General features: G+C 36.8%; 1 protein-coding gene across 1 annotated transcript in view; it reads left to right on the forward strand.

Annotated features, from left to right (window-relative positions):
- The first annotated feature begins 30 nt into the window (after window positions 1-30).
- The window catches only part of LOC115237833 (autophagy-related protein 16-1-like), a 20,250-nt gene continuing 4,291 nt past the window's right edge, over window positions 31-15,989 (forward strand). Inside the window, exons 1-2 of the mRNA XM_029811159.1 lie at window positions 31-571; window positions 656-802. Coding sequence (XP_029667019.1) covers window positions 546-571; window positions 656-802 — 173 coding nt within the window. The 5' untranslated portion in view covers window positions 31-545. The remainder of the gene's footprint in view (window positions 572-655; window positions 803-15,989) is intronic.

Consider the following 15,989-nt stretch of genomic DNA (forward strand, 5'->3'; position numbering starts at 1 on the left):
TGCATTTCATTAATTGTCAATATTGCCAAAATACAAATGTGATGAATTCAATGAAACAGTATCTTATTCTAATTTTTAATTTTTGCAGTTAAACAAATATATCGCGGCTTTCTAGTATTTTTCGTCGTTTATTAATTACATTTGTTTGAAAAAGATCTGAAAAGAGCCCAAATATTTCTGCGTTAGGTATTTCAGATCAATATGATATAAAAGAAGATTAATAAAAACGGATTATTTCGATGCATGGTGAACTACAATACATACAAGTTTATTGCGCTGTACTAGATTTTTTAATGTCTAGAGATAGAATTGGTGGTATTGTGTATATTTCGTAGATGTATTTTTATTAAATAATTACAATATGTCCGAAATGTACGAAATATTTGTTTAGCTAAAGTTGTAACTCCGCAAACATTTACGCAAACAATTTAAATATTATTCAATCATAGACGATCGCGAATCATAAAGGCATCTATTTGATTTCAGACGCAAATTACCTTTTGAGTTGCGTGAGGGATGACACGGTGAAATTGATTGATCTACGAATGAAGAAGATTGTTGGGTCCTTCAGGTGGGTTATGTGTGCATTTATCGCATATATACGCGACTAGAATATTAAAATGGTAAATCATTGTATTTTTATTTTATTTTACAGTGCTGACGGCTTCAAAGTGGGATTCGATTGGACAAGAGCCGCTTTCAGTCCTGACGGGCAGTACATAGCGGTTGGTTCCGCAGACGGTTCCGTCTTTATCTGGTCTATAGCGACGAATATGATCGAAACAATACTAAAGGGACATACGTAAGTAGATATTTTCTATTAATTGCTTGTTATGCGTAACTGAAATTCGAAAAATTAAGTTAAATCCTTTTCTACTAAAAAGTACAATGATCCTTTACAAGAAGACTTAACAATTAGATGTTATTAGTCTTATTTTAAAAGATAAAAATGAATTATAAAATTTTAACAGATAGCTATATGGTTCTGTTAATCACATTCTTATTCGTGCATGGTTTAATATATCATAATATTTAACCGTTGCAAAATGTATCCATTAATACAGTTTTATCGCACTTATGGTCTGCATATTTATATATTCTTGACAAAATATTTAATTTTCTGCCCTAGAGATAAAAAATTGCAATCCTCTTCTTTCATATAGATTGGAATATGCAATATCGATATTAAAGCTCAGATCATTATAAAATGGATGTTCCAAAAAAAACTACTAAATTTTATATGACTTAATGGTCTATGCTTGCCAACGATGAAAAAGTATATTAAAATGCGAAATATTGTTTCCGATATTATAGTAGATCGAATATTAATTTACGAAGACTAATCCGAGATATTGAAAACAGAGCTGCTGCGTCAAACTTTCATAAAGCATCTTATTGTTGCTTTTTTATCGCAGTCTCTTTATTTCATACTCTATACTCTCATCTACTTGATGCTATATTATTATATTAAACTCTATGCGCGGTGCTTGCAAGTATACAATTAAATTTAACGTTTCCATAATCGCTTTATTAATTTTCTATTGTCAATACTACGAACGGCCAGGGATGATCTAGAGATTATTTTTTTGTAATCCTAGTGCCGCATTTGTGACGACATTTCTCAGCCGCTCCAACGTGCAACTTTATTTGCGGTCACAAAATCGATAGCGTTAACCCGCTGTTGCCCTTCGCACGTTCTATTTTGGTGTATCATCGTTATAATTTATTTCTCTCTGCCCCCTTTTCTTTATCACGAAATACGTTTTGACCCGTTTGATGGATGCGAATTTCTCGTTTAAATTCGCTCGCTAGAGCACTAAAGCGCCCGTAATTTTAGGAGGCACCTTCGAGTGCTCTGCATACCCACCTGACACGAAAAGTTCCTGAAGTACTTCGGTCCTCTGGTCCACCACACGCAGCACATGTATACGCAGACACATATACATACACGTGTAAATGCATGCACACGAAGAAAAAAATTTGCGCTGGGAAAAGACTAGAGGGGATCTAAGAAAATATTTCGACGTGACCCGATTTCCGCTCCAACTTTTGCGCTGTATATTCACGTACACATATTCGCTCGTATCTATACATCGCCGGAAGACTTTGTGATATTGCGAATTTATACGGCACCCTGGATGCTTCCAACTCTTGCTGGCATCTACGTCGACTCTCGCCATTGAATATGTCACTCCGAATGACCGAAGACTCGTTTACTGCCTCTCGGGGGAACACGAAAATCCGTGGAAAGAGAAAGAACCGCGGCGCGGATGCAACGAGAAATGAAAGTGGCACATAAGTAGGCAGCAACATATCTCGTCCGCGTGCTTTTAGCGCCCTTTCACCTACACCAACCACGTAATTGATGGACGCGTTAATCGGTGGTATCTCACGGAGAATGCAATGTAAGGATCTCTCTTGTTGTCGAGGTGCAGAAAATCGATATTTTTTGAACACTAAAAACGTCAATTATGCTATTATGAGCAGGGACGGTTAAATACGATATTATTCGTAAATTAATAGCAAGCGCGGTTAACAATATCCAGGTATCTCGCATACCTCTGCACAATAGCTAACAATTCATAAATCGGTGAACAATTGAAACGCCAGCTTTTTGTGTTAAAGAGATTTTATCAACAAAATTTTTAACATTATTTTAACATCAATTTTTGTTGAAAGATATTTATTTTAATTTAATGTGTGTGTGTGTGTATGTGTGTGTATATTTTATATATAATTATGCTTATTTTAGCATATTTATGTTATTATGGAGAAAATAATAATTTTTTATTGATACTTTATCAATAGCCAAAAAATACTGTTTAAATTAAAAAAATATTGTCGGCCACATTAAAAGGATGAAAAAGGGTGATATTGGTGAGAAATAATTCCTACGTGGTCGTTAAATGGCGATAACGTTTAATTATTCTCAATTGAAACATGACGTGCTTCGTACCAATCATACTATCACGTTCCCGGTAGCAGCAATTAGTTATTACCCTCATGTTGGAACGTTTACGAACATAAACGGTTTAATAGTTCATAATTACGGCAGCGTATACGCCAATATTAATGTATTTTCAAATTTAGCTGATTGATAATGGTTTCTCATATTTTGTATTAGAAAGGCATCTAAAGTTTTACTGATTTCTAACATTTTATAAATTCAAATATATATATATATCAATTCTGACTTATTAAATTATGTGAGAGAATAGATCTATTCTGCAATTTTATTACAAGGCAAAAATACTTTTAAGATTGTCATTGTTCTCTGCAGCTGCGGCAATGAAAATAAGTGCCGAAAAGAAATCGGGGTTATGTTCCTATTTGTACTGTTTTATCTACACAAGGCCCAACGACGATTGTCTTCGAGAATCTTATGGGAAATCGTAAACATCCGTTCTGCAATTATCGTTCAATAATTATCTCTCTCCCCGCGCGATCCCTCTCTGTCATCGCGGCGATCGACCGTCCCTCGTCTTCGGCGTCCTCGAGTTTCTCAAGGATGCGGGTATCTTTGGTGGTGGCTTCTCTGAGCGAGCCCAGCGGGCGGCTCAAGTCCGGCGTGCATCTAAGTACCGGTCATATCGAAAAATGGTTTAAGCACCAGTCACGTACACGTCGCTCGGTACCGGTGTGCGCGATTTCAACGCGTGCACATGTGTTTCACTGTTATTACTTTCACCCTAGCCCGGACCGCTCATCCGTGGACTCATCGTCATCTTTCGTCGTAATCTCTGCCCATCCCACCCCTTCGCATCTTCGTTCTTCTACCCGGTCGCCATCGTCGCCATCGTCTCGTCTTCGGCGACTTTGTTTTCGTTTTCGCCTTCGTTTCTTCGCGGCGGCCGCCACTTCGTTCGTTCCGCGTAGCATCGCACGATGGTAGATCGTATAATTCGTACGTACGCGCTCAGCTCCGGAATTCCCCGAGACTAACTTAATAAGCGCTTCGCCCTTTCACCCTCTTTTCTCCATCCGTGTCCTCTTACGACGCTTCGTAAGAAGCTATATACGATTCCGTAGGTATTTAATGCGCGGGTTCTCGTAGCGCTCTAAGCTCTACCTGTCGCGGCGCGAGCTATTAAATTTACATGTTATTTTAGAAACGCGCGAGTGTGCGAATTAAGGTAATAGTCGCGGAAAGCGATTTTTGTTGTTATGATCCCTGCTGTACGATCGCGCGCAAAGCCGCGATAAATATCACGAACTTATAAGGGATAATGAAATGTTTTATCAAACAGATATTGCGTGTAAAATAATAAGTGCAAGGAAGGTGCTTACATAAGAGTTTCCATTTATTAATATAAAACAGATCATATTCGCACACATTTCGCCTTCGTTATATTTCAGCTTTGCTTTAAACTTTTCTTTTACTCTACTACTGTATTCTGATATTAGTAGTATTATCCTTCCGTAAGGTGAAGGTTCTGTAAAGGTTGTAAAATGTCTTAAAACAATAATATCCACTAATATAACATATAATATCGTAGTCTCATTACTTTTCATATAATATAAAATGATGAAAATTAAATATTTACTTATATACGCGCGATATCACGAAATTATTGTATACTTATCCAATGATAGATGTACTGACTAATATAAGCATATAAATGTAAGCGAGATTTTTGTTTAAAAATAAAAAATATTAATTGGAAAAGAATCTTAATCAAAAAGATGAACGCGAATTTTATATAAATTTCATGTTTAATTTCATATGAGCACATACATATCACTGATTCATATTATTTTTTAAACAATTAATTATTCCATACTTTATCTCTCTATTTTTCACTCATAATTTTTACGATATATTTAAGTTATATAAAAATACGGCTTTGCGCGCATTCAATAAATCCACTGCAACGTTTGTTCCATATTGCTCCATATCGAAGGGCATAACTTTCCTTCTGGCGAGCACTTAGACTCGGATGCGCATTCGTATTGCTCGATAAGCTTACGCGCCCGTTCGTGTTCTAATTTGCAATCAACCGGCAGAATCCGCTGGTACACACGTCGGAAGGCGGGAATTTACTGCGCGATCCCCGACGAGGATCTTGCCCGACGAATAAATAGTGCCTCGCGATTATAACAGAACAGGTAATTAGGAAGGCGGAGAGGAATTGGAATACCGACGACGGGACTCCGGGCTTTGAGATTAAAGTGCAGTTTCGTTAAAGAATTTTCGATTCGGCGCATTACGGAATCAGTGACCTCATTATATTCGTATTCAGAACTTTTCCGTAAAGGAGCGGATAAATGTATAGCCGCGACATATTTTCCGCTCATTTCGTTCCATCCTATCGCGATTACTACTTATATATTGCATCTTAGATTGTACGCTAAAAAAATAATTACGCGCGAATTATAAATAATAATTTATCATTAATTTCATATACCTATATATATATATTCTTAATGGCTTGTAAAATTATCATCTTTCCTTCACAGATTTTTAGAAAATTGATATTCGTTTGAGATTGTGTTTTTAGAATTACAAAAAGAAATGACGAAAATCTTTCTGTGTAGTGTCGGCACTGCTAATGAATGCCACCGTGCTACAATTGAGTAGCGATCATATGATTTGTGTAGCTTGTTATTAATAAATAAATGTGTAGCAGGGTGTGGTGTAATAGTATGGATCATTACTCTCCTCAGTGGTAACTGACAAGTAACAACGTCTCATAAAGATTACTGCGCCATATTTCAGTCACGCGTGCATTTATGGCGATTTTGCCTCGCATTTTACGAGAGGTTGCCACGATGGTTATAGAGCATAACTAAAACCTCTAGAAAAGTAGCACGATTAGTATATTTCATGCGTTTTTACAGCCGTGCTACAACTCTGCACGAGGTAATCCCTTTAATGCCTAAAGCACATCTTCGTAACTTGGAGTGTCGCGCGCTTGTCGCATTTGCGCGTATACATTCGCGCCTAGATCTTCTCTTTCCGCGATTCCCGCGCTGGGTCGGGATTCTATTTTCGCATGATTTTACATCCATTGTAACAACGGCGCACTTTTCATATATTCGCGTCTCGAGTTCTCGCAACCCACCCCGAAGTTCAACAAACGTTAGTTCGCTTGCGTATGTTGTACTGCGAATAGAACAGACGGGTAATGAAAATTCAGCGTTGTCTCCAGATGGAAATAAGTGGTGCGGAAGAACGGAAGTAAACATGTCAGGTGAAAAGAATTAGATTAGTTTCTCCGTCTCCCCATCGACGTAGATATGTACATATGTATACCGTTCCATAAGATAGGATTTAAGGAAGCAATCTCCTTGGCATCCCCTTCCCCTTTGATGAAACTCGGTCCGGTTTTCATTGTCGCTGTAATTCGACGTAACGAAGCATCGCGAGAGATCAATCGTCCCGCGATGCTCTCTTCTCGCCTAACTCGATTTCGTTTCCACGGCAATGATCGGCCAGGTCCGGCACGATATTATGTCATTTATCTTCGTCGTGTCTTCGGGAGCCGACCGATGCCGAGGTCTTTATCTGTTTTTCCCATTCCAACAGCCGCCCTCTCCGCGCACCGGTGCCAGCCGGTCGGTGGTTGGTACGGATATACACGTCGAGTCTCTCATCCCCGCGACCACCACCGCCACCACCTATTCCCATCCCTTCGAGAACGTCGTTCCTTTTTCTTTTCTCTCAGCGTAGCATCTCACCGCCAGCGGGCAGTCGTTGATAAAAGCTTTCCGTCATATCGGACATATGGATTTTTACGCTATCGCAAGTTGCAATTGAGAGAGGATGCGATTTAAATATTACAATTTATAGAGGGAAGATATTTATCGCACAAGATGGACCGCAGTTGGTATTAATTGTCATCGATTTTGTGTAATAAGGAATCAATTCTTTGAAATATATTTGGACAACAATTTTCCGGATATTATGAAATTTTGTACTGAAGGGTGCTGGAGAGATTTTAGCTAACGTTGCATCGACAATCATAGATAGCATAAGTTACGGTAAAAAATAATGATAAAAATCAAAAGGAATAATCATCTGTTCACCACAAATTAACTTGTGTAAGACTCGTGAAATGTATATCGGTGTAATTTACATCTATCGGAAGCTTTATGTAATAAGCTTCCATTGTTGAGGTATTGTTTGCCACATTATTGACAGCTCAGATAACACACCCCGTTATCTGAGCACTAAATGTGGTTATACAATTCTAAAATGTCATATAAGCTCGCATTAAATGTTAACACGTATGAGATAATCAGACAAATATAACGTAACTCTGAATATGTAAAGAAAGAGAGAGGGCTACACAAGTTAAAAACTTTTTCGCTAATATTGCATTTGACGATACGTTCCTATTGAAAATCACTGTCTATATTCGGAGGAAATTTTACATTATTTAAATTATTTTATGGCGAGAAAGATTAATCAATAGCTTGATCAAATTTTCTATCAAAGATGTGATTGATTTAGTAAGAAGGCAAAAGGTAAAAAATCTTTTTGTTACATTCTATTATATGGAAGTCGACTTTATTTTTTTCTGGATTAGTATGCGGCAGATAATCGGGGAACTTTGTTAGCGGCGACTCTGATGATGAGGTTCTAACTAAACGCGGCGAATGCGATGATATACAAAACTATAATTCCGCGCAATTTAATATTTGCTATTCATATATAATGATGTAACTCACGCTACGTTTGTGTAAGTCTATGAATGAGTGATTAAACGCATGTTATTCCCAATGGCACACATATAATTGTTAATTCAACGGAATTAAAAGAATGCTATCCTTTACCGCGAATTTTTGCGGCTAATGCACGACAATAAATAGGCACTTTTTGTAAACCATGAACATTTCCGGGCTTCTGTGCTCGTGAATTATCCATCGCTCATCCGTAGTCGGCGACGTCGCAACATTGTACCCCTTCGAGGAAGACTATATTAATACTTAATAAATTCCGCGTATCCATCGACGTGTCCATTATGAGCACGCATACTACCCCAGTAAATCGGCCGATGGAATCGCTATACGAAGTAACATTATAATTGCCATGAAATATATAAACAAGTTTTAGCTTACAGTAGGTGAACGCGGATGTTCGGAAAAACAAGTTATATTATGTATTAGCGTGTGCCACGTTGATTGTTCAAAAAAAGATATTATTACGCAGAATGTGCCTTCTAGCGTCATAATTTTGTAATTTGCATGTATCACTTATCTCTTTATTGAGTCTCTTGAAATTTTTTTTTTGTCGGGCTATCCCTTGCCAATTCACTTTGATGTCACGCAATTATTTCTTATATATTCATTTATTACTTACTTTATCACATCTATCAACATTTATTTTTCCAATACTATATATGTTATAACATATATACATACGTACATATATACACACAGAGGTATGATTTATTATTATCTAAAAATAAAAATGCTTTATCATATAAAGCTTCGATGATGGAATATTTTCGTATTATTTCCAAATTTAAAGCTATGCTAACTTACTTTCTTGCAACGAAACAGTTGCATACGTCTATCTGAAATATTGGATGAAAATTGGCAAAATTTCAATATAGCACAATTTTATGATTTTATGAGTTTGACGATTTGTCCAATCTAACTTGTTAACATGATATTTTTTGCCTGTAAAAAAATAATTTGCCTCGAATGAATATTTTAAAATTTTTTAGCTTAATATAATCTCGAGAGATATAACTATTATAAAAATTAATTCGCGAATGTATCATGGTACGGAAGCTATTACGCATACGTGTGTATAATAATAGCGCATATATTCAGATAAATAATTCGTCAAATAAAAAGTAATTCTCGATTATATATGAATTTTACGTTATCTCGCTGGAAAATATTACGCGATGCTAGTACAATGATATCTCTCTGAAATTTTGCGATATTATTATTTTTGTTTGTATTTGGCGCGTCAGAAACAATTTTATCTGTAAGCGAACATCCAATTTCGTACGTATTTTAATGATGCAAATACTTTAACTCGCGTTCAGGCTTTAATTTTTTAGATAATCTGTCTTATTAGCCATGTAATTTTAAACGTTTAACGGCGAAATTACACTGGAAATTACACATTAGTCCGCACGCGATTTAAGACGTGCAAGTGACGTGATATTATACATAAACTCACGCGATAGTTGTCGGAAGCTAGGAAGCTACTCTTTCTTAGTGACGCTATTGTATTCCGTAATTATTTAAAACTGGAAACTTAAAACCTTTCAAACTTTCGAATAACGAGATTAATACAAATAAGTAACTTACGTGCTTTAATCTGTCAGACTAAAATTTTCTTTTTCCAACTTTTTGCATCGTATAAACACTTAAATTTGTATAATTGTTATTGGATATTTATCGATTTTACATAGAAAATTGTTTTATATCATTTGCATTTGAAATATTCAGGAAACATTTAATATGTATCATTTAATATGTATCATTTTGATACTATATAAAACAAATATTATATATATCATTAAAGAAATATTAGATAAGCAATTTGCTCTCACTAGAAAGAATGAAGTGCCTTATTACTCTGTAGTATTATTCTGTAGCATTCTGAATTAAATTGAAGCACTTCATGCACATACATAAAATGTAACGTTTAAACATTAATGAAATAGATATAGCTGTTCATTATGCAAGTATGGATACAAGTGGACTTTTCGTTCAAGAGGATCGATGTTCAAATGAAAATAGTAATTATCGCTTAATAATCTCATCTCCTTATACATATTTGTGATAATGATTTTATATAAAAGCTTTTATCCCTATTCACTCTTCATTGGATAATTCAGCTGCAATATTCAATTTCAATGAGAAGATTTACATTTTAATAATATATTTTTTCAGAATTTTTTAATATTTCGTTAAATTTTTTTTCTGCTGTTTTATTTAAAAACATATATATATTATTTATAAAAATTTATTTCTTTTTACATTTCCGTAAAAATGATCGAAATTGAAACACAGAAATCGTTATCATGAATCATTAGCTTAGTACAGAGTGCTGTTAGATAATATTCAAATTTTTTCTTTATTATAAGGCAATGTTCCATTTCTGCATGTGTATTTCTGTAAGTTTCAGTGCTAAGCGAGGTACATTGTCTTGTGCATTACATTACTTTTACTTCATTAGAGTAAACCTTATCAACAGCGACGTGTGAAGTTAACACAAATTGCTAATGCGTATAGAAATGAGAATACGAACTTGAGCGAGTTAAAGCGTACAGCAATAGTTATTCACAGAGTCCAGAACGCCAGTGTTTAAACTATTGCGCATTCATGTACCTCACTTTGTGGGTGAAAGTGAAGTTAGGACCAAGACATGGCGGATACAAACTTAGAATGACGCACTACCGGGAATTTCGCTAGTGTCACTATAGTCGCTGCTTTTGAATGCCTCTTCAAAGATGTCGAACGTCAAACATGAATTGCAAACGCTCGGCGAACACGTATTAAACGGAGAAACTTCCGTCAAATAATTCCGCGACGTAACTACTTTGCATTTTCCTCGAAACTATAGTTTCGTATATTAATCATGCTTTTGCAACTTCTCTGAAAGTGTACGATTCAATAATGAAATGTTATAAATAAATATTTTTACTTATTGTCGTATAAAAAGAGTATTAAATTTTTATTTATAAAGAATAATATAATTATTTTTAACGTGTATATGTATGTGTATATGTATGTGTGTATTATCATAATTTATGCTTATAATTTATTAATAAGAATGAAATATTAACGGACTTATTAAAATGTGACAAATAAAATGTTTTCATCCATAAATTAATACATCTGATATTTTAATTAAATAATATTAACACATATATATACACCTGGGATAAAACATCGCATTTTTGATAATATCATTTAATAGAAGAGACTTCGGCAGGATTACTTGGTGAATTTGCGATAGCCGTCCTTAACGGCTTAAATTTGATTTTGGAAACTACGGACACATATCAAATATGTCAGCGAAATTTATGGGGACTAATATTTTTTTCCGTTACTTCCGCACGTTTCGACCAATCATAAATCCATTTGTCGCTGGATTCGATTATGTTACGGCTTCTTCTGAAATTCGGCATTGTTTTCATGCTTTGCCCGTACTAGGCAATGCATCCAAAATTTATGACTCAATATAGCGTTCATCAATGGCCAATTATACGACTAGTCGATCCAGCATTGTTACGGAATTTTGAAATATCTACGATTTACGTGTGCCGACGTATGACACGAATTGAAACAATCTATTATAACTCTAATGCGCAAAAAAATAATCCTGAAAACAAGATATTTTATTCGATTAATAATTGGAACCATAGAGCAGCAAATTAAATTCCTCCATTAGAACAAGAATGATAAGCTAAACAGGTTTTGAAGGAAATATTTCAACCATCTAATAATTTCAAAATATACGTAAAGCACCTAACGGCATCTGAGAAGCTAAAACAACCTAAATCTAACAAAAGAGGGTGGTCTCAACACGCGATTATTATATCGTAGAGTAAACGGACATGTGGGAAACGTCGGAGTCCGGCAAATATCTTTGTGTGTATCCGTTTCTCTCGTACGTTTGAAAACACAACGGCAACGTACCGCAACGTTTCTCTCGTGATATCAATGAGGTAACGTCGAGTGCTAATGACATTTAATGCACTGCTTGCTGCCTTTCCGGGATTCTTCACGCGAGGCTGCATTCTTGGCAATCATCGAAAAGCCGAGTCGTCGAGGAGCTCCCACAAGGCCGCGACGGTGACCGAACGAACGTAAAGTCCCCGTCTTTAACGGCAGTTATATTCGCCGCTGCCGCCGCCATCGTCGTCGTCGTCGTCGTTTCGCGTCATTTGCCATGAGAATAACGTCGATCTAATCGTCGCCTATATTGTCCCTCTTTCGTCGTCGTTCCTCTTCTCGTTCTCGTGTTACGAGTCACCTTGTCTTCCCAATGAGTGCGCCATTAGGTGCCACTGTTCGCGGCCGAACGAGTATTTGCGATCGTATAAATTAATGGCGCAGATTCACGATCATTTTGGATAATTAGGCGAGATTGTCGCATCTTATAAAGCTAAACGCTTTTCGAAACTACGTGACTTCGTTTTCGCTACGTGCAGCCCATGATATGGTTGAAAAACAAAAACGAAACAAAAAAATATATTACGCGGTTACGATTTTATAATCCCGCTCATAGCCGGGCAATAATGTGTGTGTAATTGAATGCTTTAATAAACTATTTTTTATATCGTAAGTTCGGCAAATGAAAAAGAAACAACAAAACATTGGTAATTATGGCGTAATGCCACCTGTGATAATAAAACAATATTGCTTTTATTTTTTTATTTTTAAAGATATAACATTTAGCATTCTATCACTTTCTATTGTGCACATGTACTAGGTCTTTTCTTATTGCGTATCGTATTTATAATTTTACATTTCAATTGCTTCCTATAGCACATAATTTTAAATACAATTTTAGATTATTAATTCCTTTTATGGTTATAACCATAATTAAGCACGTGATTATCATCGATATTAATAACATATTAAAATATCGATGCTTAATCGAAGGTCAGTATTTTTACGTTCCATTGATAATTATTTCGATGCTTCTCGCACTGTCTTTTTGCATATCACAACGGATTGCGTATTTGAACGCGAAATTTTAAATCGGGAGATCTCATCTCGATTTCATTATCAGTAAGCCGCCGCGATCTAATTATTGCCGACCAGCGTTATGCATCCACAATGAAGGATAATTATTTTAATTATCCCTTGCGCTCTTGACGACAAACGAGCTGCATCCTTACGGTGGTGCGGACAACGTTTCTTCCTTCCTCTCCGCCGCTTTTCTTTCGTTAAGTGGTATTTCCGCCTCTCAGTCCTTTCCTCTCGACGTCCTCTCACTATCCTTACGCTTCGCATAATCCATCGCTCCGGGTTAAAATCTAAAATCCACAAGCGCTTTATCTCTTCCTCTTTCTCTTTATCTCTACGCTTCTTTCTCTTTCGTCTCCTCTCGATCTCCGTAACTCTGTCCTTCTCTCCCTCTCTCTCTCTCTCTCTCTCTCACACACACACTCATATATGTTTCGCTTTTCATATCCCTTTCAGTTTTTCTTCTCGTTTTTCCCTTCATGTATCCTCGCGTCGACAAAGTACGGGGTTTTACCGGCGTTTATACGTTAACTCTGTCATTTGCAAGAACGACAGACAAAAATGTTCTCGCGGCGTACATTTCAAAGACCCGTAGCGTCCGTCAATCTCTTGCCGTCATGGATGCACGCAACCTATTCACTTTCTCATGCTCTTACGCGTCCTTCCTCTTACTCTTCTTCTCTTCTTGTTTCTCTTCCCTTCTTTTGTAAAAATATTGTTCTCTCTCGGGCGCTCTATCCCTCTCTGTTTCTCGCGTTAGCTTTGCGGCTAGATGAAAAAAAATGAGTGGGCGGAATGAAATGGCAGGGGGAGATGTGAAGGGGTAGCGAAGAGAGCGGAAGCGCATCGTTCGCGAAAGCTTATTTCTCCACGCTCCTTCGGCAAGAACGGATAGATCTCCTTTATCACGCTCGCAATATACACCACGAAGGTAGCTGTTACTCGCAAAGGTATCCCGGATACGAAGCACGCTGCTTTTAGAAATATCGTCTCCGCTAACCGACGACGCCGACTACGACGATGCCGACGGCGTTGACGGCGGGCGGCGGCGACGGCGGTCGACGCGCTCGACGGGCGGTCGTCGCGACGCACTCGTGGGGCACACAACGCTTTTTCTTGCCTCATATTATTGTTTCACCGCGATATAAGCTCGCTTGCCTGACGGCAGCAAGCTTCGCGAGAGAGTAAACGCGCCAGTCAAACCGTGACGAAGCGATGTGCTCCCTTTTTTACATCTTAGCCGTGTTCCTGCATTCCCCCCATTTAGCATGTTGCATCAAATGACACGATTCTGCTTCACGAATGCAATTTGCGAGTTATTTTTATACTAAACCAAATTAAATCCTACGCTCGGTTACATAGGATTTACGCTCCTATTAATCGCAAGCTCGCAGTATAAAATGTAAAGATATTATCTGGGTATATATTTATGCAAACGTCCTAAAAAATATTTGAAAAAAGTATTGCAAATAATAAAAATTCATTGAACATTTTTGGTTCATATATTTGGAAAGTTGGATAAACGATATGTTTAGTTTCGTCTAAATAATGGCAACGGACTATCATGTATCTTCTCTCATTATAATGATATTGATTAAATTATGATGCGATAGAGTATCAGATTGTCTTTCAATACACTGTGCCAACGTATCGATTATATGATGAGAAACTAACAACAGCTGGGTCAGTTTCTCAATAAAGAATTCATATAGGTGCAGATTCACTAAAAATAACAGTCAACGTGTAATCTCATATGAATCATGACATGCATGACTGTGCAAATGTCATTCATTCAATTCGATTATTATTCATGCTGTGATTTTACTGAACGCGCTATATTATTCATAGAATTATATAAACAAACTGTTCTCTAGGGTCTTGATTTATTGTATTGTTTAATACAGTTATCGAATTTTTATAAAGTACTACAAGGTGTTGTAAAGTTTTATTATGCTACAACTGTGACATTGCCTAGAAATAGTCTCTCCAAGGAAAAATATTTAATTGATAAAAAATATTTCAATCGTAATATATTCTAAAATTCAAAGAATTGAAGTAACATCGAAACATTGCTACGAAAGTATTGCTCGATACATCATTTACACTATAAATCGTATAATTTGAACAGGCTCGTCACGCGTCTACTCTTTTTCTCTCAGGAATACTTATAAAAATCGTAATCATAGTTTTGTAGCGGATGTCTCCTCCGAGACGCCATTCCAACCCTCCTTCGGTAACCTTTGACCTCGCGCAAAATATTCACCGGGTCCGTTTGTGAAGGATTCCTTAATAGTATTGTCGGTGACGGGGGAACGGAAAAAGGGGGAGGAGGAAGGAGAGGCACACCATTTTCAGCACGTTTGTCCTCGCATAGAAACACCCTTTTACGATTCTGCCGCCAAGCTCTGCGAATCACTCTCGGGAATTCAGATTTTATAGACCTTTTGCTGCACGAGCGAAGCCGCTCGGACCAGAAAATTACGCGGCACTGTGTTCCGCCACGTTCAAATGGAATCTTTAACGAAACGATTTAAGCAGTCGCAGATTTTCCTGTGTGGTATATATTCAGCCGTTACGCGAATCATATTTATATTCGACCCATTCGCCATTCGCTATAATTTCCATTTCCCATTTTATTTTTTTGATGGTCTTTAGAAAAAGATTCGAGAAATTAAGTTGCATGAGATTCAGAATTTGTTATATATGTGCGACACATTCCCGAGCGTTTTCTAGTTTGTCTTTTACGCGGTACAAGGCACTTCCGTAAACATAGCGAAATAATTGAAGGACTCTTACGCGCAGCTGCAGCGGCGGCGCGCGAAATAATTCCAGGTCGCCGTAAGAAAATTAGATTCGCACCAAACAGAAGTTAGGAGACGAAAATGGAAAAAGCTGGCTCTGAAAGCTTTTGGATGTAGCTGTTTAAAGCGCTGTTTTATATCCCCGTTTTATACACCGATTCACGGGACGCAAATCCGCTTGCACAAATCGCGCCATTGGCTTACAGTTTCTTCTCTCCCTCCCTTTTCTCATTTCCATCTGTCTCTACGCGCCAGACATCAGAAGCCAGTAATACAATCAGTCATGCTAATCAAACCCATAGCTTTCCACGCATTATATTTCTTTTGCGATACATATTTGCAATTGAATTGTCATAATTGTGACATATTTATCATTATCGACGAGTTCGAAATGATATAAATATCCTTTCTGAATATATTTTTTTATTTTGTTATATTTATTCATAATGGCTAACGATCAAATTCGAAAAATATTATTTCATAATTCGAAAACAAAAATTTATATATAATAAGTTATTAAAT

The sequence above is a fragment of the Formica exsecta genome, unplaced genomic scaffold (assembly GCF_003651465.1).
Source record: "Formica exsecta isolate Colony F162 unplaced genomic scaffold, ASM365146v1 scaffold31, whole genome shotgun sequence".
NCBI lineage: Eukaryota > Metazoa > Arthropoda > Insecta > Hymenoptera > Formicidae > Formica > Formica exsecta.